The 21,776-nt window shown below is 37.1% G+C and overlaps 3 protein-coding genes across 4 annotated transcripts; 2 read left to right on the plus strand and 1 right to left on the minus strand.

Moving 5' to 3' along the window:
• The first annotated feature begins 869 nt into the window (after positions 1–869).
• LOC122046383 (bZIP transcription factor ABI5 homolog) lies at positions 870–3,438 on the plus strand. Of its 2 annotated transcripts, XM_042607064.1 has the most exons (5): positions 870–1,002; positions 1,764–2,816; positions 2,889–2,960; positions 3,052–3,081; positions 3,186–3,438. In XM_042607064.1, the coding sequence occupies exons 2-5, from the start codon at positions 1,809–1,811 to the stop codon at positions 3,270–3,272; spliced, it is 1,197 nt and encodes a 398-aa protein (XP_042462998.1). In that variant the 5' UTR covers positions 870–1,002; positions 1,764–1,808; the 3' UTR covers positions 3,273–3,438. The 2 variants fall into 2 exon arrangements, with proteins under 2 accessions (XP_042462998.1, XP_042462999.1); XM_042607065.1 differs by lacking the exon at positions 3,052–3,081.
• Positions 3,439–8,872: 5,434 nt separating this feature from the next.
• On the plus strand, positions 8,873–17,636 carry LOC122046384 (protein transport protein sec24-like). The gene is made up of 14 exons (XM_042607066.1): positions 8,873–9,252; positions 9,322–9,387; positions 11,817–11,870; positions 11,993–12,165; positions 12,245–12,434; positions 12,567–12,712; positions 12,781–12,935; positions 13,067–13,148; positions 13,237–13,352; positions 15,009–15,104; positions 15,536–15,659; positions 16,106–16,380; positions 16,849–17,063; positions 17,167–17,636. The coding sequence occupies exons 1-14, from the start codon at positions 8,925–8,927 to the stop codon at positions 17,370–17,372; spliced, it is 2,226 nt and encodes a 741-aa protein (XP_042463000.1). The 5' UTR covers positions 8,873–8,924; the 3' UTR covers positions 17,373–17,636.
• Positions 17,637–18,377: 741 nt separating this feature from the next.
• Positions 18,378–21,150, minus strand: LOC122046385 (uncharacterized protein At2g27730, mitochondrial-like). The gene is made up of 3 exons (XM_042607067.1): positions 20,891–21,150; positions 20,720–20,803; positions 18,378–18,606 (listed from the first exon to the last, which is right to left on the minus strand). The coding sequence occupies exons 1-3, from the start codon at positions 21,050–21,052 to the stop codon at positions 18,586–18,588; spliced, it is 267 nt and encodes an 88-aa protein (XP_042463001.1). The 5' UTR covers positions 21,053–21,150; the 3' UTR covers positions 18,378–18,585.
• Positions 21,151–21,776: the final 626 nt, after the last annotated feature.

Raw genomic sequence — 21,776 nt, forward strand, 5'->3', positions numbered from 1 at the left:
CAGAAAGATGGTTGGTATCATATTGGTGTAATATTGTTTTTGATGTTTTTGAACGTGTTAGTAATGGACAAACATTTGGTGTCATATTAATATTGATATTGTAATTGTATAATTTTGGATGTTAATAAAATTAATTTTGATTTGTATTGGATGTTGATTGATAATTGATGATTGATATTATTTTTATATGTAAAGTTTTTTAATAGAATATTAAGATGTATTAATTAAAATTTATAATAAAATTAGCAACCAATTTTTTATAATTTAGCATTTGATTTTTAAAAATACGATGAACCAGATAATATTAAACGTAAATGACTAATTCAGTTCTATTAAAATTTTTAATCATCACTAACATAAATTGAGAAATATGATGGCCAAAACTTAGCATATGATTGTGTGCTCTATTAATAATAATAAAAAAAAAAACCTCTATAAATATATCGTAGCGGAATCCTGCACCCCGGAGCCCTGGTCAAACTATAATCGAATAGATAAGAGATTGAGTATTTTAAAATTTTTGAATTTAAAATTAAAAAAAATAATCTATTTTCATAATTAATGAAGTAAAATTTACACGCCTAAATTAAAAAAAAATTATTAATGGGCTCCTTACTATTCGGCCCGTTACCGAAACACAATCCCCAATCCGGAGCGGCGAATGACATCAGATATGGCAGTTGTGGCGGTGGGTAGCGCCTGGTGCCGGCACGTGTCACGTACGTGTCAAGGACGCCGGCGCACCTCTTCCCAACGCTCGAACTCACTTTTTATCCCGCGAGCGGAATCCTGACTCCGCGGGACCCGCGCCGACGGTCCACTAGGGTCACGGTAAATGAAATGCCACCCACTGACTGAGACCTGTCTATAAATAAATACCCAGCGGCGCGAAGAGCGACGGTGACAGCGGACGACGGCGGCGGCGGGTTCTGCTATCTGCGGCGTCTTCTCTTCTGATCTCAGATCTGCATGGTGGCGATGTCAATGGCGAATCTGCCTGAGGTATTAACCTATCCACCCATACACTTCATATTTGGATCATGCTCGAACGCCTTTTCTTTCCTCTCTTTCAATCTGGATTTTGGGGGTTTTTTGGTACCGGAAATTTAGTATTCTACGTGCCCTATAGATTTTGTTAATGGTGGCGCGCTTTCGTATCAAGTAGAGTCGAGGCAAAGATTGTTCATCCCTCTCTGATTTTTGCAGAGCGTTATCAGTTCTTTTTTTTTTTTTTTGTCTTTGAATTGTTCCAAACCGGAGATGGTTTTGGATTTTCGTTTCACTAAAGCAGCAGATTCCCTGCTTGGAAATCAAAGTTTTCAGAGTCTGTTTCGGAAACTAATTGAATGCCTAGAAATGCAAGTAAAGCCTTGTGGCGTGTAGTGCGGATCACGCAAAGATGGGCGAGGCGTGGACTCATCCATGCTGCATGCATGCCAGTGAAGGCACTCTGCCTATCTTCGTCTGTGGTAAATTTGCATACCTTTTTCGGTTGGGAAACTACACAAAACCTTTCTGAGCATTCTAATTGAATTAAGCATTTCTCGAATCTGGATTCATGGACACCGAGTTCTTTGTTTAATTTTGCTTCTTGTGTTCGCTTTCAAACTGATTTATTTTTTGTGGAGTCTTCGAGCGGCTTCCGTTTCTAGTTTCTAGTCATTGATGCACTACCCAATTCGTGTACCAAGAGCCAAAAGCACTTAAATCTTTGTCGCCATTTGCCAGATTCTTCTTGCTACCTTCGTTTTATCCGCGTGCAGTGAAACTAAGCAAACCAGAGCTCGCGCGGTGGACACATTGCGTATATGGCTTCTCCTTCGGATTACAAGAACCTGGCGACTGAGGACGCCGAGGTCACGTCGGAGCACAGGAATCCTGGCCCGGTCCATCGCCAGCTCCTCCCTCAGGAGGAAGGGAAGCAGTCGGTGGCGGCACGGGAGCTAGACCTCGAGTTCCCTCTGATGCGGCAGACCTCCATCTACTCGCTCACCCTCGACGAGATTCAGAACGCTGTGTGCGAGCCCGGAAAGACTTTCGGCTCCATGAACATGGACGAGTTCCTCACAAACATCTGGAACGTAGAGGAGGTTCAGGCGGCGGCGGCGGACGCCGCCGACAACCATCTCCAATACGGTAACGGAGGTGGACCGGGGGTGGCGCAGCCGCTTCGCAGGCAGGGGTCGCTCACGTTGCCCACGCCGCTGTCGAGGAAGACGGTGGACGAGGTGTGGACGGAGATCCACCGGGACGCGGCGTTCCGTGCGCAACAAGAGCAGGCCGTTCACCGGGATGGTAGCGCCGGGAACGCGCATCGTCAACCCACCTTCGGGGAGATGACTCTCGAGGATTTCCTCATAAAAGCAGGCGTGGTCCGCGAGGGGTACGGTCCACCGGAGGCGCCATCACCTCACCCGCAGCCGGTAGCGGCGGCGCAGCAGTATGGAATGGCTGGGTTCGGGCACGTGGTGAGCATGTCGGGATACGCCAACCAGCAGGCCGGTTTGACGGCATCCTCGGCGATGGTCGGCAACGGGGGGTACCCGTTGGGGAACGGGTTCGGAGGAAGGATGGGCAATGGATACGGTTCGACCAGGGCAGGATCACCGGCGAGCCCGCTGTCGTCGGAGGGAATAGCGGGCCAGGTGGAGAACACAGTGGGAGGATACGCAGGCGAAGGGTCCTGGAACGGCTTCGGAGGCGGCGGAAGGAAACGGCCAGCCGACAGGGCGGGCGCAGACAAGGTGGTCGAGCGGCGACAGAGAAGAATGATCAAGAATCGAGAATCCGCTGCGAGATCCCGTGCCAGGAAACAGGTACCGTACACTACCTGTGGCATAACCTGATTGTATTAATGCCTCAATAAAGCATTCAACGCCGTGTTACAGGCATACACAGTGGAGCTGGAGGCGGAGCTCAACCAGCTGAAAGAAGAGAATTCCAGACTCAGAGAAGAGCAGGTCAGGCAATGAAACCCACCACCACAACACATACTTTCCTGATAAAAACTAAAATTAATCCGATGCTAACAAGGGTCATTTTGCTCGGCAGACGAGAGTAACAACGTTAAGGAAACAACTGGTCCGTGTTAATTTTCTACGTGATGGCTGTGCTCTTTAGTTTTTTTCTCGACTGCACGTCTGCACGCATATTTGCTTCACATTGTGTGGGCCTTCTGTTTGCAGTTGATGGAGGCGATGGCGGAACAGGCACGCGTAAATGCGCACAGGGCCACGAGCAATCTGCGACGCTGCAATAGCAGCACTTGGTGAAGGCCAAGTTGATTCTCCTCCTCGTTCATCCTGCTCTGCTTCTTCTCGTGGAGTGCAATGGCCCCAGCTCAACGTCTTAGTTCGTAGGCTCGTGTACTTACTGTATATGCACCCATAAAGTTCCATGTATTAATCTAAGTTTGTTTACGCCGTTTTGACTAGTTTAGCACAGTGTTGAGAAAACCGGACCGGACCTGCTGGTCTGACCGGTTGAACCGTGATCCGGTCCAGTTCATCATTAAAGCCGAAAAACACACAAAAAAAAAAAAAATGGGTCAAAATCGGTCAAAACCGTTGAAAACCTGTCAAAATCGCTTAAAATCAGTTAAAATCGATCAAAATCGTTTGAAATCGGTTAAAATCGTAGGTTGAATCAGATCAGGATTAAAATATGATTTTTAATTATTGAAGTATGATTTATATATATATATAATGGTTGAACCATTGGTTTAACCGGTCAAATCTTAAAAACCTTGACTCGATCATCGTACCAGTTCAGTGACCGGTCCAATTTTTAAAACATAGTTTAGCATGGTTTCTCACATACAGCGATACTCTCATCTACTGCAAAGACCACTCTCCTTAATCTGCACTCGCTTTTCAGGATCTAATTTTAATTTCTATAAATTTATTGATAGCAAATAGAGAGATTTATCGAGACCCTAATTTTTAAGTTACTAGGGTCACCTACTGCCTTTTTGTCTCTGTTTATCATATTGAAAATGCATTAGTAACACTATTGTTATTGTATTAGCAAATTACAAACAGAAGTCCCAAAGGAAGCAATTTCTCAAGTTGTGGGTGATGCTCTGGAGAAGAAGCGTAACTTTACAGAGACTATTTACATATAGGGCTAAAGAATTATGATCCTAAGAAGGACAGGAGGTTTAGTGGATCTGTTAGGCTGCCTCATATTCCTCGCCCTAAAATGAAGCGTGTATCCTTGGGGATGCACAGCATATTGAAGAGGTAAATAATTTCTCCTGTTGCTTGCAGGTTTGTTTGATATACTTAAACGCAAGAACTAATTTTTTATATATTGTCTTGGGTTATAAGATCCATTGGCTCATCCTAGTTTTTTTATAAATACTGAAATGTTGATTTACTTTTCTCCACCGTGTAATATACAAGTGACCAGTCAAAAAAAAAAGTTGAATGCTGATTTGTTCAAGAAAAAAAAGTTAGGTCAAAAACTAGGTAATTGAAAAAGTTCAAGGACCACAGACGTAATTTGTCCTATTTTATTTGATGGCTATAGTTTTTCTCTGAAGTGAATGAATGAGGTGAGATACCTCAATGAAAGGATGTAACTTGCATAATAATTTAGTACTAACTCTGCTAATGACTCTTTATCTTCTGTATTTCCTATTTCTTGTATCATCATCATCATCATCATCATCATCATTATTATTATTTTTAACTCAGTTTCTTTTAGGTTTAGCTCTTCATCTTAAAGTATCCTTTTTGAACTTTGTCAGTCTTTCTGAGTTTAGAATTTATAATTAAACGATCAATCTGTTTACATATCCTTCCTGAGACTTTTGTCTGCTTTTCAACAATATCTACTCTTTCATCTTTGGTTTTGAATTTTCCATGCAAGGAAGTTTCCTACCTTGGTTACTCACCAGGAATCTTTGGAATCCAAAGTTAATGAAACAAAAGCTACGATGAAATTCCAACTCAAGAAAGCTCTTTGCACGGGCAACTGCTGTAGTTGGTAATGTCGCAATGGAAGAAAAGGTGATCCAACAGAATGCTCAACTCAGTGTTAATTGTCTTGTCTCTTTGCTTAAGAAGCACTGACAAAATGTGCGTTTCTTTGTCTTTCAATATTTTTCCTGTTTTTCTAGTCCAATTATTATCTCTAGTTTTTTTTATAGAGTTCAAATAAGATTCTCGCAGAATTTAAGTATATATTTTCCTATTTGTTCTTCAGGTGAAGTGCCTGTACCTGAGAACACAATGGGGAAGCCATACCGAGTATTCTAAACTCGTTCCTCAGAGTAAGAGAATTTTGTTCCTTCTTCTTGTTTCTTTGGCAGTCTGGATGAACAATTCTGTCTCCTATCAATCTTTTATTTAAAAGTGTTGTTTGTGCTTGGTGTTACATTTTCCTGCTGCTGCTTGGTGTTTTTTTTACCTTCAGTAAACCTCCATTGACTTGTTAGATTCAGGATTCTTCGTATCATTGAAAATTTGAGCACTTCATTGTAATTTCAGATACAAAGTGAAATTAGCTCAAAAAATTTAATGATTATATGAGACAATTTAGGATGACACGCACTTTTGAGAACAAAGGAAATATGTCATTCATTTGAGGTTATAAAATATTCCAGACATTTGAAGTTCATGCCAAATACTCACTTTTAATCTGTTTTGGATATTTTTACAATGCACTTGGATCACTTACAAGGCAAGAGTTGATTTTTTAAATATTGCGTTTGCCTAATTAATGGCTAATAAATTGATTTAAAAGTTATGGAATTTTTATTTGAATTTTGTGTGAAGGTTTCTACTTATAATAATCTTTCTTGGTGATATTCAAATTATTATGGTAAACAATTGTGATAGCACCAGCATGTTAGCATGTTGGTACTAATTTGCATCAAATAAACATCAAACGTGATGCTACTTTGCGTAAATCAACATCAATAGGGGTGCTGATGCGTAGCTAGTTTGCGTAAACCAACATCAATAGTGGTGTTGGTGTACGCACCAGCACTACTATTGGTGTTGGTTTACACACCAGCATGTTGGTGCTGGTCTAGTGTTGATTTACGCAAACCAGCACTAACGTGTTGGTGCATAAATTAGCACCACGGTTGGTGCTGATTTTCATAAATCAGCACTAACGTGTTGATGCGTAAATTAGCATCACAGTTAGTATTGGCTTGTGCAAATTAATACTAACATGGTAAACTAGTATCAACGTATTTGTGATGCATGTAAATCAATACCAACGTACTTATTGAGAGAGAAATAAAAAATTCAATTCATATATACACACACAATTGAGGACCACATCCCATGGATCATTTGACATAGTTAAAATTGAATTTTTTATTTCTCTCTCAATAAATACGTTGGTGTTGATTTACATGCGCCACAGATACATTGTACTAGTTTACCACGTTAGTATTAATTTGCAAGTTAACACTAACTGTGATGCTAATTTACACATCAACATGTTGGTGCTGATTTACGAAAATCAACACCAATCGTGGTGCTAATTTATGCACCAACACGTTAGTGTTGGTTTTCGCAAACCAACATTAGACCAATACCAACATGTTGGCGTGTAAACCAACACCAATAGTGGTATATATATATATATATAACATTGGATATGTGATAGGATAATGTGTTTCTAACACCAATAGTGTTGTATATATATATATATATATATATATATATATAACATTGGATATGCGATAAGGTAATGTGTTTCTAACATGAGAAGATATATACAAAATTTGTATTATTTTTTTTAAAAAATAAGATACAAATATCAAATTATAAAACACAAATTTATGTGGTAAGTTAGGTATGCATTATATGTTGGTGTGTCGTGATAAAGAAAGAGCTAAAGACCAAATTTAATATTGTGATTACATGTTATTTACATGGTTTTAAGGTTATGCATTGTGATTATATAGTAGTAATTTATAGAATTTAAAAGTTTAATCTATAATTAAGAAGGGGTTCAAAGAAACATGATTATCTTAGACAAATGGAACAAGAAAATCAAAAGAAAATATCAAAGCAATCGTTACTTTTCCTAATTCTAAAATACTAAATGTGATTTACTAATAAGTCAAATTGTGTGATTTATATAAGCCATTTAAAAGCTACCTAATGAACTCAATTGTACACTACCGATGAACAAGTAAAAAATGATGAGTTAATTCAACATGTCTAGATAGCCATACTCAGTGTAATTTTTGTTATATATACCAAACTCTCACCTCATACCACGTTAGGCAAAAGGCAATGATCTCATCCCTAACGTCCCCGTCAATCCATCCTTGAACTATCACAAGCTAGAAAGATAAATCATGATAATTAAGAAGTAAGATAGATAAGAGGGTGAGTTGTGTTGAGTGTACGGATTTACACTCTATCAAACCTAAAATTCAACCTAGGGGAAAAGCCAACTCAGGCTCAATGTTGACAGCTGACCTGAACAAAAAAATAAAATCATTATTACACAATCATGACAATAAATAAATAAATTATTGCACAAATATTTGAGTCACAGCTATTTGATATCAGTATACTGATATTATACCAACAGTTGACTAGAATAGCTAAATTTATGATTGATTTGTGATTTGATTATGATTTGTGAACTGGAGTTAGCTCTTGTCCTGCTATGCAATGATGTTGCGGCTTGCGAAGTGGAGAGCTTCAGCCACGACATTACTGTTGAGCCTGCCGCTAAAACTGAATCAAATGAGACACCCTCCGTAACATGTCCATTGGTGGTAGCTACAATTTACTTACACTAAACTAATATCCTAGTTCCGTCCTTGATTCAACCCTTCATTCATTGGACAAATTTTTCATCTACTTACCATCTCATCTAGCCTTTTAACATACTCCTCAATTTAAATTCTCTTCTATAAACATGAAATTCTCACCTTAGATCGCATTATTTCTATTGTACGCAGTCCTATGTTGCATTCAACATGTAAATACTCTTATATCAAAATTATTTGCCCTAGGGTTTAGCTGAGTTGATCACGATAGAATTGCTAAATCAAGAGTTGATTCTCGATGAAATCAGGAGAAATATTCTCTCATATGCTGACTTGCTCAATTTATTAATTTATTTCTTTATAAATAATTATAGGGTTGATCTTGTGTAGTATTCAGAGTCAATGACCTACAAAATTAATATATAATTTTTTACGAGCAAATGAAATTGGAGAAAAAGAAGTTCATAAGAAAAGTACAGTTAGAACAATAGCCAGAAACAAAAAGAAGAAAAAAATGATTGCTCTCATCTTAAGCTCCCTTACAATCCGTCCTCAAATAATGTGAAAAAAAAAATTACAGGATTAATTTATAGTCAATCATCAAATGACTACTAGCTAGGGGTGAGGAATTTTTTTCTCAAAAGTATATGTCCATCGAAAAATGATCCATATCCTAATATAATAAAACTCACCTTTTAACCACACGAGTGGGGATAGAATCATGACGCCCCCAAGGCAGGGTTGAGCTGGTTAGTGAGGGTAGAATTATTATCATGGAGCAAAAGTTTGAATCTTGGTAAAGCTGAGAAAAAAAATCTTCTCCGTACTGACCAAATATAATTTTTTGATTTACCTCTTTACAAATAATCATGGGTCCATTAGAATAACTGATTTTATCTTTTACTAACACGGGGATAGAACCATGACAATAAAGACTTGACAAGCGATTTCTCAAACTCTAATTAGATAGTGAATAGTGAATAGTATAGTGAAGAAGTAGTGAATAGTGAATGAAGAAGTGCCTAAGTGTTCAACCCTCTAAAACCCCAATTTTATTGATATGAAAGTAATAGTGCCTTAATTCAAAATATAATTATTAATAATTAAAGTGTGTACGTGTTTTTCATTTCCCAATCTGTAAATTGCAGATCGTTTCGCCGAAGCATCGGCGGCCATGGCGATGCGGGCGACCGTGTCCCGATTCCCGGCGGATGACAAGACTCTGGAGGCCTCCGGCCTCCCCTGGGGCGTCACCGTGACGCCCTTCGCCCCCGCCGACGAGCGCGGCGACACCCCCCTCTACGGTTCCGGTGGCCACCTGCTCCCTCGCTGCGAAAACTGCTGGGGCTACCTCAGCGCTCTCTGCGAGATCGAGCGGTGGGGCTGGACATGCGCGCTCTGTGGCTCCTTCATCGGACTCGACTCCGCCACCCTCGACCGCTACACCCAACCCCAGGAGTGCCCGGAGTTGTCATCTTCCTTCATCGACCTCGAGCTCCCAGGTGATCGACTTCGTGACCGTTTTGAGGTTTATCGGTCTGATCTGACTGAGTAAAGGATTTTACTTGCAGCGGAGGGATCTGGTGACGGGGAGATGCAGACTCGACCTGTCTATGTCGCAGCGGTGGATTTATCTTGTAAATTATAGAAATTTGCAACCTTTTTTTTTCAGTATTCGTTCTTGTTCTGTTCACTTTCTCTAGGTTTCTTGCAATGCCGATTGAATAGTGCATTTAGTTTGGTGTTGCTTATGTGCTCTCTAGTGCAGTTTAGGCATTCTATGGCTAGATGGGACTAGTAGAAATAGAGATTTTCCATATGGTCAATCATGCTTTATTGTCCAAAACAAAGTCCAAAGTAGATCAATATAGTCTTTGATGGGGGTGTTCTATCCCTCAATGTAAAGGTTCAGTCATTTTAGGATGAAATAGACTTTGCTTTTGCTACAACATGATATTAGAGTCTCAACTTGTGCTTCAGTCTAAACTATAAGTGTGAATATACAAGATACGCTTAAAGCCTTAGTCCACACCTTTGAACCGAACATTGGTTATATATATATAGGTTGGTTAATGTTCGTGAACAATTTATCAATAAATTTATTTATAATGTAAAATTTAATTGTAAAGTCATTTCTTAATTTTTTTATTCAAATACATAAAAATATAGTAATTTATAAAATTTTATCATCCTAGACTATTCATAATATCTTAAATAAAGAAATAATACAATGTTCATATATTAGATAAATTTTTAACATAAATTATAAGTACGACAATGATATTAGTTGAGCTCGATAAAAAGCTTGAGCTTGGCTGGAAAGTTCAATAAGATTTTTAATAAACAAGTTTGAACAAGTTCCATAAGAGAGTAAACAAACTTGAACACACTTAAGCTTGATTCATCTCTGTTTGTTTACACCCCTAGTGAGCTTATGGCTAAAGTTTACATGGTGAATTATTTTCTTTTATGGAAAATGTGAGGTTTGTTTTGACTCAGAATGTCTCTTTCTTACCTCAAGATAATTCTAAGCTGCATTTTTTATTATATTGTAAAATTTTCCTTTTTTAATTGGTAATGTTTGTCTTTTGATGGTTTTATAAAACTTGTTCAATGGAATAATCAAATTAAATCTATTATCAAGCAAGAAATGGATTGTGCATATTTTAAATTTTCTCGTGGACATATACTTCATGAAATACACTTGCTTTATCTTTCTCTGTGGGATAAGATAAAGGTAGACAAAAGAGAAAGACTTTCTCCAGTCTCGGTTCTGTTGTTCAAATGGCCTAGTTGAATCACTAAAGTTCAAATAAAACATTGGAGTGACAACAGTCAGCTAAGATATGCCATTCTGTGCCTTTGCAGTTTCTTCCTTGCTCGAGGAGATTGCTTACTTCTTTTTCTGGCTTGATTGTTTACTATAGAACAGCTTTCGAAATGTGCACAGTAGCTCTATGTCAATCATGGTAGCTGCATCACTGATTTCTCCCGGACAACTAATTATTACCTGGGAAGACTATGATCATATCTGTCATAAATGATTCTTTTCTGCTTCTAGTTGGTAGATTAATCTGACCCAAATGCTAAACTCTTACCGTAGATACTGAATCCACTAGAGACCTATGTAGTGTGTCTAAGTGTAGAATCATAAATTCTGCATATAATTCTTCATATTGGTTGACATTCTTGCTCCAGCCTATGCTACTTGGATTTGGATACTACTATCTGACATAAGTGTTGATCCAAGTATTTGACATTGTTATTTTTGAAAATTTTCACATGATCAGTAGGGAATATTGAGAGCATGCTCAAAGTGTCAGTGTTTGAATTTGTACTGAGAGGGCAGATGAAGAGTCCAAATATTGTAGGCGAAGTGTAGTGGTGGTGCTATTTCAGAAAGGAAGATGAGGCAAAGTGGAAGTTATTGGTATTTTCCAATAGTCCACTGCTTTGAAGCTATCTTGTGCCACTCCACAAGAAGAGGCAATGCTATCTTGTGTCGGTGTGCTTTCGGAATGGTGGTAGCACAAGAGGAAATGAGGATGAAAAGGGATTTAGGAGAGAAAATCAGAGAAAAAGTATTATATTTGGCATAGCAGAGGAATTGATTTATATTGTTTACTTTTAAATTGCAATAATTGCAAATTGCCTTCATCCGCCACTAATTCTGCAAGTACCAGAAAAGAGAAATAAGGTGATTATGACTAGAAGTTACCCTTTTAATGGAATAGTTGCAACATCACAATAAGAGAAATGTCGAGCTCAAACTTGATACTGAATTTTGGATATCACTCTTCATATTGGTTGCCTTCAAGCAAATATTTCATCCGTTATTTATTGAGGTTTTCTTTGCGTAGTTAGAACCTTTGTTTTGTGTGCACCTGTTCAGTTATTGCATTCATTTTGTCAGGCATTTCTAAGGCTTCTAAGATCATAATAATGATTAGTGATTTAGTGATACTCATTTGTTTGTCTGTTCAACTATTTTCCTTATGTTATGTTTTTATTGGTGCTATTGGGTCCATGTACTAAATCCCAATCTCCCTTGACACCCTAATCGCAGCTTCTGAAGAATTTCTAGAACTTGTCAAAAGTGCACTCCTGGCAGCTCTTGAAGGTAATGGTTGGTTGGAACTAAAGATTCTTCTTAGAACTTTACTTCATCTTCTATACTGATATAGCTGCATCTTGTCTTTTACTGATGTAGTCTCCTTTTTCTTCTACTCCTATTTTTTACAGCTTTGGTACCAGGATCATTGTTTGGTCTGGTTACATTCAGCCACAAGATTGGCTTATATGATGTTCAAGGTCCAATAGCAGTCGTTAAAAACATTTTTATTCCACCTGATTTGGAGGACAGATTGCCTGTTGATCTTGAAGATGTCATGCCACTGCTTTCGTTTCTAGCTCCTGTATGGTAACCCTTGACAATAACCAATTGTTAGCTCAGTTTATGTTTCCCATAATCAAATGTTTTTTTTATGTAAGTAGGTAGAAACATGCAAGGATCGTATTGCTGCAGCTCTTGAGACGCTAAAGCCTACAACTTCCTGGGAGAGAACAACTGCCGCAGGGCAAGGGCATAATGATGGTGTATTACTAGGTGGCCGTGGGTTTGGGGTAGCCATGACAGCTCTCATTGATTACCTAAGTTCAGAATATGGGAGTACATTTGCACTGGGTATAACTGTAGAAGACTTTTCAAAGTTCCCTTATTTTTTCTATTTGCTGCTGAATTAATTTCTAGAAAATCATTTTCTTCTATGCTTAGATTTGTTAGCTATCTTATCTGTGGAATCTATCTTCCTAACAGCCAGGGTATTTGCATTCATGTCTGGCCCTCCTGATTACGGATCTGGACAGTTAGATACAAGACGTTATGGGGAACAGTATGCTAGCAAGAGGGAAGATGCTGACCTTGCTTTGCTCTCTGAGCAGACACCATTCTACAAAGATCTGGTATTGTCATCTAGATGAACAACTTCATGATGAACTTTTTGACATGTAAATGCTGACCATTATCACAGGCTGCTGTTGCTGTTCAAGCTGGTGTTTGTGTTGATATTTTTGCTATCACTGATGAATACACAGATTTGGCTTCTCTCAAGTATTTGAGTATTGAAAGTGGTGGCTCATTATTTCTTTATTCTAACATGGATGATTCTACTCTTCCACAAGACATGTGAGTTTAGAGATGAATATTAAGAATCCATTTGAGTTTATGGATCATTACTAGATTTAAAAAATAAATTATTTGATGAATTATTTCTCTTATTCTAGATTTATTGACTATTAACCCTAATACTTGGACAGGTATCGTATGTTGAGTCGCCCTTATGCATTTGGTTGCATATTAAGATTGAGGACATCTTCTGACTTCAAACTTGGATACTCTGTATGCAGCATCACTTCTATTTGTACTTCTTGTTGATGTTATATATAAGTCTTTTCAACTTGCCCTTAGTTCTTTTTATTTCTTGCAGTATGGACATTTTTTTCCAGATCCACAATATGAAAATGTTCAACATATCATCTACTGTGATTCTTTTGCCACATATGCATATGACTTCGAGTTTGCAAATTCTAATGGTTTCTTCAGGTAAAATATTCTTTGTAGAAGGCATGTTATTGTTGGCTCCATTGGCCTATCTAGCTATTTTTAATTATGCTTGAAAGTTTAATGTCACAGGACAGAGTTGAGGGTCAATGTAGATGTGGAGAGTTGGGAACTGATAAAAAAGGTTGTAAATATTTAGGGAATAGAAGATAAAACAAAGATGATATTGGTTAAGTGATGTGGATATATTGAAACATGCTCCATAGATTCAAGTTAGACAAGTGGAAGGAACTAGAAGAAAAGGGAGAGAAGAAATCTTTGCTAAATATAATTCAAAAGTTATAAAAAATCTAGGCATTTGTCAATGACATGTGGTCTTAGATTCTCAAGGGAAGAATGAGTATATAGTAGGCTCCAAATTTGTATAGCCACTGTTTAGTCTCAGCTCAATGAACATGGTAGTACACATATGCAAGAAGGTATATGCCATGTGCTTGGAAAGACTGCCACATCTCTCTTCAGGATCCTGCAATTTCGTTGTTCAGTTTTCAAGATTTGGTTCATACTTAATCACTTAAAAAACTACAGTTTGATATACAGAAAAGTGAATCCATGCAACTTCATACGTCTGTTAAAGGATATTCTGTAAGTTATGTACGTTAAACAATCAAAAGGTCAGAAGGAAAGCATATAAAAATTAGCATGTGCACATAAATTGAGTGTCATCTTTTTACCATCGACCATCATCACTATTATCACCTTTTAGTTTCTGAGATATTACAATGATTGTACCATTATGGCACTTTAAAATGAATGTGTATATGATCATGATTATAAGTTTTTAACTACATATCTACCACGTCCTCCATATTTCAGATCCAAAGTAGTATGTACTCAAATAATAACTTGTAGACCATAAAGCACATGTTTGCTATGACCTTACTTGATAATTAAAATGCAATTATCTCCTAACAACCAAATGGTGTGTAGCTGTTTACTCCCTCTGTAGCCTATAAAAATTGTAATTCTGTGATGGTGTAGACTGGATTTCACCATGCCCTCCATGTTTCAAATCCAAAGTAGTCTGTACTCAACTAATAACTTGTAGATCATAAAACGTGTGTTTGACATGATCTTCTTACCTGATAATTAAGATGCAATTATATATCTCCTCACTACCAAATGGTGTGTGGCTGTGAACTCCCACCTAGCCTATAAGAATTGCATTTATGTGATAGTGTAGACTGCAGTTCTGTTTATTAAATAAAAATAGCTAGCACAATACTTGTTGCAGTATCAAAATTCTCATCTTTCGTTGTAGTCATCCTTTAGAAATAGCCTTCCTTCCAATTCTACAGAGCTTCATTCTGTAATATTAGAGCTTAAATTGGGAAGTGCATTTGGTGACACATTATTTATCTAACAGCTTGGTGATATACGTTGAGAATAGGGAAATGGAACAGAAATAGGACAATCTGGATTTGTTTGGAAATGACCATAGCATGAAAGGTTGGAGTTCCTCAACATGGAGGGGATCACAATTGTTAGTTCTTCTATTGAGAAAATTAGAATGATAATCTTCATAAAATTATGTAGAAAAGAAGCTTTGCAGATGTGATTGTGTCAGTAATCTTCCAAGAAGCGGGTATTATGAGTGGTTAACATAGAGCGATTGATATTATGAGTGTTGCTTTGCAGGTATACAGAACCTCCAGTTCTCCAGTTGGCATTTCAGTACAGTATTGTTGTTCCTCAGGAGGATACTGACACTTCTGAGTCGAATTCTGCTAGAAGGTGTGTATATATGCATTTCTGACAGTATTAAATTTAGATTCTTGAGATGTACACAACTCAAGTATGGGATATTGACTTGCATCCATCTTGTTCCTTAAAGTATGATGATCAAGTGATTTTCCAAAGCACTGTCCCTGATTTCTCTATAGATTATAAATTTTGGAATTTTCAGATGCTCGGAATGCATATTTTTTCTATTTGTTCTAAAATTTTAATGTTCAGTATGATCCAGTGTATATTTCTCCTATCAAGTATTATGGAGGATATCATTTTGGAGGACCATGGTTTTCTTGGAACATTTTAGTTTCTTATTGGCATAGTTGAGCCTATTCCTTGTTCTCTATTTTAGTACAATACAATCATAGTCACTTGTTTGTTGCTTTTCTCCATCGCTTGGTTTGGGTAACTTAATCCTTTGTGTTTATATATAGCTCAAAGTTTTGTGTCAAGAGACGACTACGGATAAGGACACTGCAATATAGTTCTGCTTCAAACATGAATGAACTTTATGACAGTGTTGATCCAGAAGCAACACTCTCCATCCTTGTTCATAAGGTAATATTTGTGACGTAGAATGCATTTTCTTATGAAACTTCTTGTTAACTTTTGGTTCTACATTTCAATGTCAATTTCCAAGGCTCTTACATTGTTGGAAGAGAATGATGATGACAAATTGCCGACTAAAGTTTGATTTTTTGCCACTTAGTCCTGCACTTTCATGCAAGATTGTATCAGTAGAAGTTGAAGTTCCATGTTTAGTTTGTCCAATAGTCAGTTCTTGGTTCAAAAGATCTGAGTTAAAACTTTGTAAGTATTTATAGTAAAAAAAAGTCATTTCAATTAGTTCCTTATCAAACCAGTCTCACTTGCTCTGATGTTCGGTCAATCGTTTTCCTTAATACTCGAGTTTCAGTTTTTACCTGTAATTGCTGTCCCTCTCTAGATATATTAGAAAAAACATGCTGTAATTTCATATTTCTTCCACATTCATTGTCTTTCAGGTGATTTTAGCTTCCTTAAAGGAAGGTGTCAGAGAAGGAAGGTTGTTGCTCCATGATTGGCTGGTCATTCTTACCGCTCAATACAATGATGCACATGGACTTGTACAAAGCGGTGCGGTGAATGAAACTTCACGCGTTGATGTTGCTTTCTCACAATGTCCACAATTACAGTCCATGCCTCGACTAATCTTTGCCTTGTTAAGGAATCCTCTTCTCCGCTTACATGAGGAAGGCATTCACCCAGATTTTCGTATATACTTGCAATGCCTTTTTAGGTGAGTTTTTTTATTGGACCAATTAGGTCCTTGTTGCACAAATAGTGGTTAAGTTGGCATTCAGACAAATGCCAAAACTAGCATCAAGTTAATACCAGTGGGCTTTCTTTTTCTTAGGTAAATTTCTGAACTTAAAACTACCCATAATGACCAAAGACACTATCGAATGGCTTAGTAAATGGTAATTATTTGACGTTTAATTTTGAAATGATGTATTGACAAATTTTCAACCAGAAAATATCCATCTGGACATGTTTAGTGCACTTCCTTGAAGTAAGATTCTATCGGAATATATTGTTTAGCTCAACAAATTGAAAATCTAAGAATCAGGTTACTCAAATTTGGAAACATGAAAAGGCCCGAGATAAATGCTAAACTATTTAGAAATCTAGGTTAATGTCGTTGGGGTGTATTGTTAGAATCAGGTTTCTTCCAAAGTACTCGGTTTAACTCAATTGCTTGTTGCAGTGCTCTGGAGCCAATTTCCCTTCAGCTTGCTATATATCCATTGCTTGCTTCCTACAGTACACCAGACAATTTGGCATACCCTCGCCATTCATTAAGTCGTGCAGCTCTCCTCACAAGCGGAAGCCCGATCTTTCTCTTGGATGCTTTCACTAATTTAATTGTATACTATAGCCCTTCAGCTGATCTTTCACTTCCTTTTCCTCCTCCGCATGATTGTAAGTTATCTTCTGCTCTGTTGCACTTTGTTACATGAAACTGGAATCTTGGTTTCTGTCATTTTGCAGTGTTAAAAAGGGTCTGAAATATTTCATTTTCTAGGTCTTCTGAGGACAACCATCAATAAATTAAAACAGGAAAGGTGCATCACGCCAAAGCTTACCTTTATACGCGGGGCGGAGGATGATGCCTCGGTATTTGAGAGATATCTCATCGAAGAGCAAAATGTTGATGGTTTCTCCAGTCTCATGGGGTTTGATTCCTTTCTGGAGGAGATCTCCCAGGGAGTGGTAGAGTTCCTCAAGTAGAAAAGAGAGAGATTATTAAGCGGCAGTTTTTAAGAGTGAATGCTATCCGAAATTTGCGTCGGTCAAGGTTATCAACTCAGAATGCTGAAGTAATTGACATTGTTTTCTTTGTTTGCATGTTGTAATCAAGTTGGATATGATTTTTTTTTTTTTTGGATTGCAGCTGAATATCGAATGTTAGCGAGGCGTTCTTTGCGTAGTGTATAGAAAAGAACCAACTGACTTGCCCATTGATTAATCAAATTAGTTTGTCCTCTGATTTCATTTTAACTTTGTTTTATATTCGATATTTGCTCAAAAAAGTTGACGAAGGTGTTGCAATAAGTTGGTAACCTATCCGATGTTTGTGAAGGTAAATTGGAACTCAAAATCTTAAAAAGGAAAACATAAGGTTTATATTGTCATATCGCATTCTCGTTGGAGAAATGAACAATGATAACGAATAATATAGATGGTGAGGGATATTAATATTATTATTTATTTAGTGAACATATATTCATCTAAAATATATTATTTTCCAAGCTCTTTTCAACTGGATAATATGTTTATTTAAGTGTGATTTATTTTTAGCAATTGAATTTAGATTAAGTTTTAACTTAAAATATCTATGAGAATTCATAAAAATTTACACATTAGAAATAGCAAGGGCGGAGCCACATTTATAGCTAGGACGATAGCATGGGAGCTCAATGGGATGAAAATAAGATTTTTGTGGGAGGAAGAAAAACAGTATCGGAAAGAGGAGGCTAGCTTGGCATGACAACATCGGACGAAGGAGGCTAGCCCGGGATAACAATGTCAGCACAGTGCTCATGGCCCACAGCTTGAGTAGATCATTTGGATTGGCTCCGCCATTGAGAGTATCCAGTATTCGACTCAATTTTGTGTATGTGTGTGTGGGTTTGTGATGCAGTTTCCGTAGTAGCCATGAACCATAAACGAAACTTACCAAGGCAACCTACATTGCTGATGAGTTACTGGAGGAAGTGAGTAGAACACAATGCGTTTTTCCTTCAAGTTTCAACATACTGCGTAGTCAAAATGTCACACATGATTATCCTTTTTTTTAATCATCCACAGTTCCCGAGACAGATCGACAATAAGGGGAGTTTTAAACCGTGTGTGGCTTATTCATATCATCGATTTGACCTACAAGGATCAAAGTTGTTCAAGAGACATTACAACGAGACCAGACTGAAGAAGCATAGCGGCATCAGTTCTTGTCATGGGATTTCTGCAAAGTAAAAACCAGACGATGTTTAGAGAGGGTAATGCTGATTGCTGGCTAGTAAAATAGAGCACGCTAAAGTGAAAAGGAAAAGTTAAATGCAAATGCTTCTTTTAAAAAAAAAAAAAATAATAATCCCGATTAACCTTATTGACTATCTCTGGGATGACCAGTCTGAATCCACGAAAATTTCCTACCGATCATCAGGGAAAAATTCCTACAAATACGTCGTAGCTGGGGTTTGAACCGTGAGAGTCTAAGTGATAACCTGAATATCATATTACGACACCATGGCCCGAGGACAAATGCTTTTTTTTTCAAGTACCAAGTTCCTGTAGATTTTATGTTATGAAAAATAATCATATGGTAATTTTTATTATTTTTTGGTAATCTAAATGTCCGGGCTGCGCTTGATTAATTCTAGAAGGCTTTCCTCCTAGTCAGCCTACAGGATAAATCCAAATAACAACTTATGCACACTTAGGCCTTATTGACAAAAGTTGATTGCTTCAAGAGGTATATGATCCTTTTGGTGATCTTTACGGTATCATATAGATATAAATTAAATGCTAAAAAAACATAATTTTGTTTATTTATCTATTTTACAGCTGATGGATTTTCTAAAATATAAAAATGATTGCAATACAGATTTTCTCTCAGGTAACATTTTGAAATGGCTATTCCGAAATAAATTAGTTCATATTTTCACTTATTTACACTAAAATGCAAAATTGCCTCACTTATTGTTAGAGAAAATGATTTGTGTTCACTATAATATTTATCTCAAGGAATACAGCAAGAGAAGGAAGTACAACAGTTCAGTGATACAGCCTTTTGATATTGGCATTGTCCAGAATGAAGATGATCCATTTATAAATTGGTGAAATGTTATTAAGGTCAGGAATCCATTGCTTGATGAAGAAAGAATTCCACCATGACCACCTTAATTCCTAACTCAATAGATTAAAGAAGTGCAAGCTAGAAGAGATAGTGGTGAGGAAGATAATCATGATGCAACTTTTGACCAAGAATTTCTACCAGAATCTAGACCCAAACATTCTCAAACATTCAACCCTAAATACAACCAAAGGTCATGAATAAATAAAAAAGAATTCTAGCAAAGGGAGATTCCAAATCTATTCTAAAAAACTAGGTGACAAGCAAAATGACAAATTAATGATTGGTTATAATCCATTCCATGCAACGACTGAGTAAAAAGTTAGTGAGAATGGAAAAACACAACTACTTACTCATATTGCAATGTACAAAAAGTTTTAAATGAAGATATCAACATTGATAAAAGTACAACTATTGATAGAGGCAATTATAATGAGGAAGGTTACACTCATGTAACCTAGGATTGTGATCATGGCACTAGATCTATGAAGCGACAATATCAACAAATTCGATGCAGGGGTGATAAACCAAATAAAGCTCATTATTATCAAAATATATAGAGTTTAAATAAGATTGATTCCGACCAAGATTCATTATACCCTCATACTTCTTATCATAGCTTTGATGTATCACACACTAATCTTTGAGTTTAGGGATATATGTGTATCCTTATACTGTGTCTATTCTTACAGTTTCTATCTAACTCCAGAATTGATAACTAAGCCAGTTATAATTGCTAGAACAACTGAATAAACAACAGATTTTTAGTGATGATATTCAGATTATAGAAAATTGAAAAAAAAATTTGGTCTTGTTGGTGGTTTAGTGAGTTTAGTTGCATTGACATTAGCAACTATAAACAATAAGGTGCAACAGAGTTGTCTCTACATAATCCTAATTTTGATCTGCTTATAGTTATAGCTTAGTTAAGTAACTGGATCCATTATGTGAGCAAGGAGCAGGTTGCCTAATCGTGAAGAATAACAAACAAAATTCGGCAAAAGGTCTAACGTAAAATTTTATCCCCATGTCAGATGGTTCTAAGGAAATTAGAATACGAAGGTTTGGTCATGCTATGCTCTTTCATCCAACGAATACAGTCTACCTCAAATCTAGCAAACACCAGAACTTTATAGAATCAAATATATATCAGACAAGTATGAACAACCAAAATCATATAGCGACTGAAATAAGATGTGGCTAAATATCTCAATTAATATACCTTCTCACTATTCTCCTTCTCGCCATCGGCTTTCTCTTTCTCCCGCTGCTTCTTCAGTTTCTCCATCCTTTCTCTCTCCATTTTCTACACAGATCAAACCATAGAAGCCCCAAAACGACAAAGATCCACACCGATAGAAGCAGATAGGAAGACCAAAGGTTTTACAGAGACCTGGATGTAGATGTTCTCCGCGGCTTTCTCCTCCTCGCTGAGAATCTTACCCTTCCCATCGCTAAATAGTCGTGCGCTCCTCAATGCGGCGGACTCCCTCGCCACCGTCACCGGAGATCTGGAGAAGCGAGAAAGCGCTTCGATCGCGGACCTCATCGCCATCTCTGATTCGGTTGCAAGCTCCGGTTCTATTCCAACCCTCTTTGAACAGAGAACGATGGCGACTGAGTTTGCCCGCTAGGAAACGAACCGATTCCTTCTCCAGGAGAAGCAACTCCCAAAAAATTATCGGGTTACGGATCCGGTTCAGATTAGGGTACTGAATTTGTCTACTGCCAGATACCGTTAAGGATCCACCGGTTTTTTTTTCTCCTTTTTTTTTCAATAATATAAAAGTTTTTGTCAATATCTACTCTTCTTTTGTTTTTTTTACCACATCAAAATGATATTAATTGATTTCAATATTTTTAAAAAATATAAAATATATTAATTAAATTTTTTTAAACATAAATATTTAATAAATAAAATATTAAAATAATAAATTAATGAGATAATTTTATTAAAATTTAATTAAGTTTATTTAGATTATTCCTATTAAAGTTTGATTGAAATTAAGGATAGTCTATACAAGATTTCAGGAAAAAATTTTATATGTAGTTTTATCCTGTTTTACAAAAGATTATTTTTGAGATTCAATAATATGATCTCCAGATTACGTGATAATAATTTTATAATTATGGGAGTTTATGTGACGTAGAGGGTATGGGGCTCCTCATAGCTACGAGGTATTGTTTGATTTGGAGTTGGTGATAGAACATGATGACAAAACACGATTACGTTTGCTTCTAGTATTCCTGTCAATCAGTCTCAGGGTCAATACGGATGA

Source organism: Zingiber officinale, chromosome 2B, assembly GCF_018446385.1.
Source record: "Zingiber officinale cultivar Zhangliang chromosome 2B, Zo_v1.1, whole genome shotgun sequence".
Classification (NCBI taxonomy): domain Eukaryota; kingdom Viridiplantae; phylum Streptophyta; class Magnoliopsida; order Zingiberales; family Zingiberaceae; genus Zingiber; species Zingiber officinale.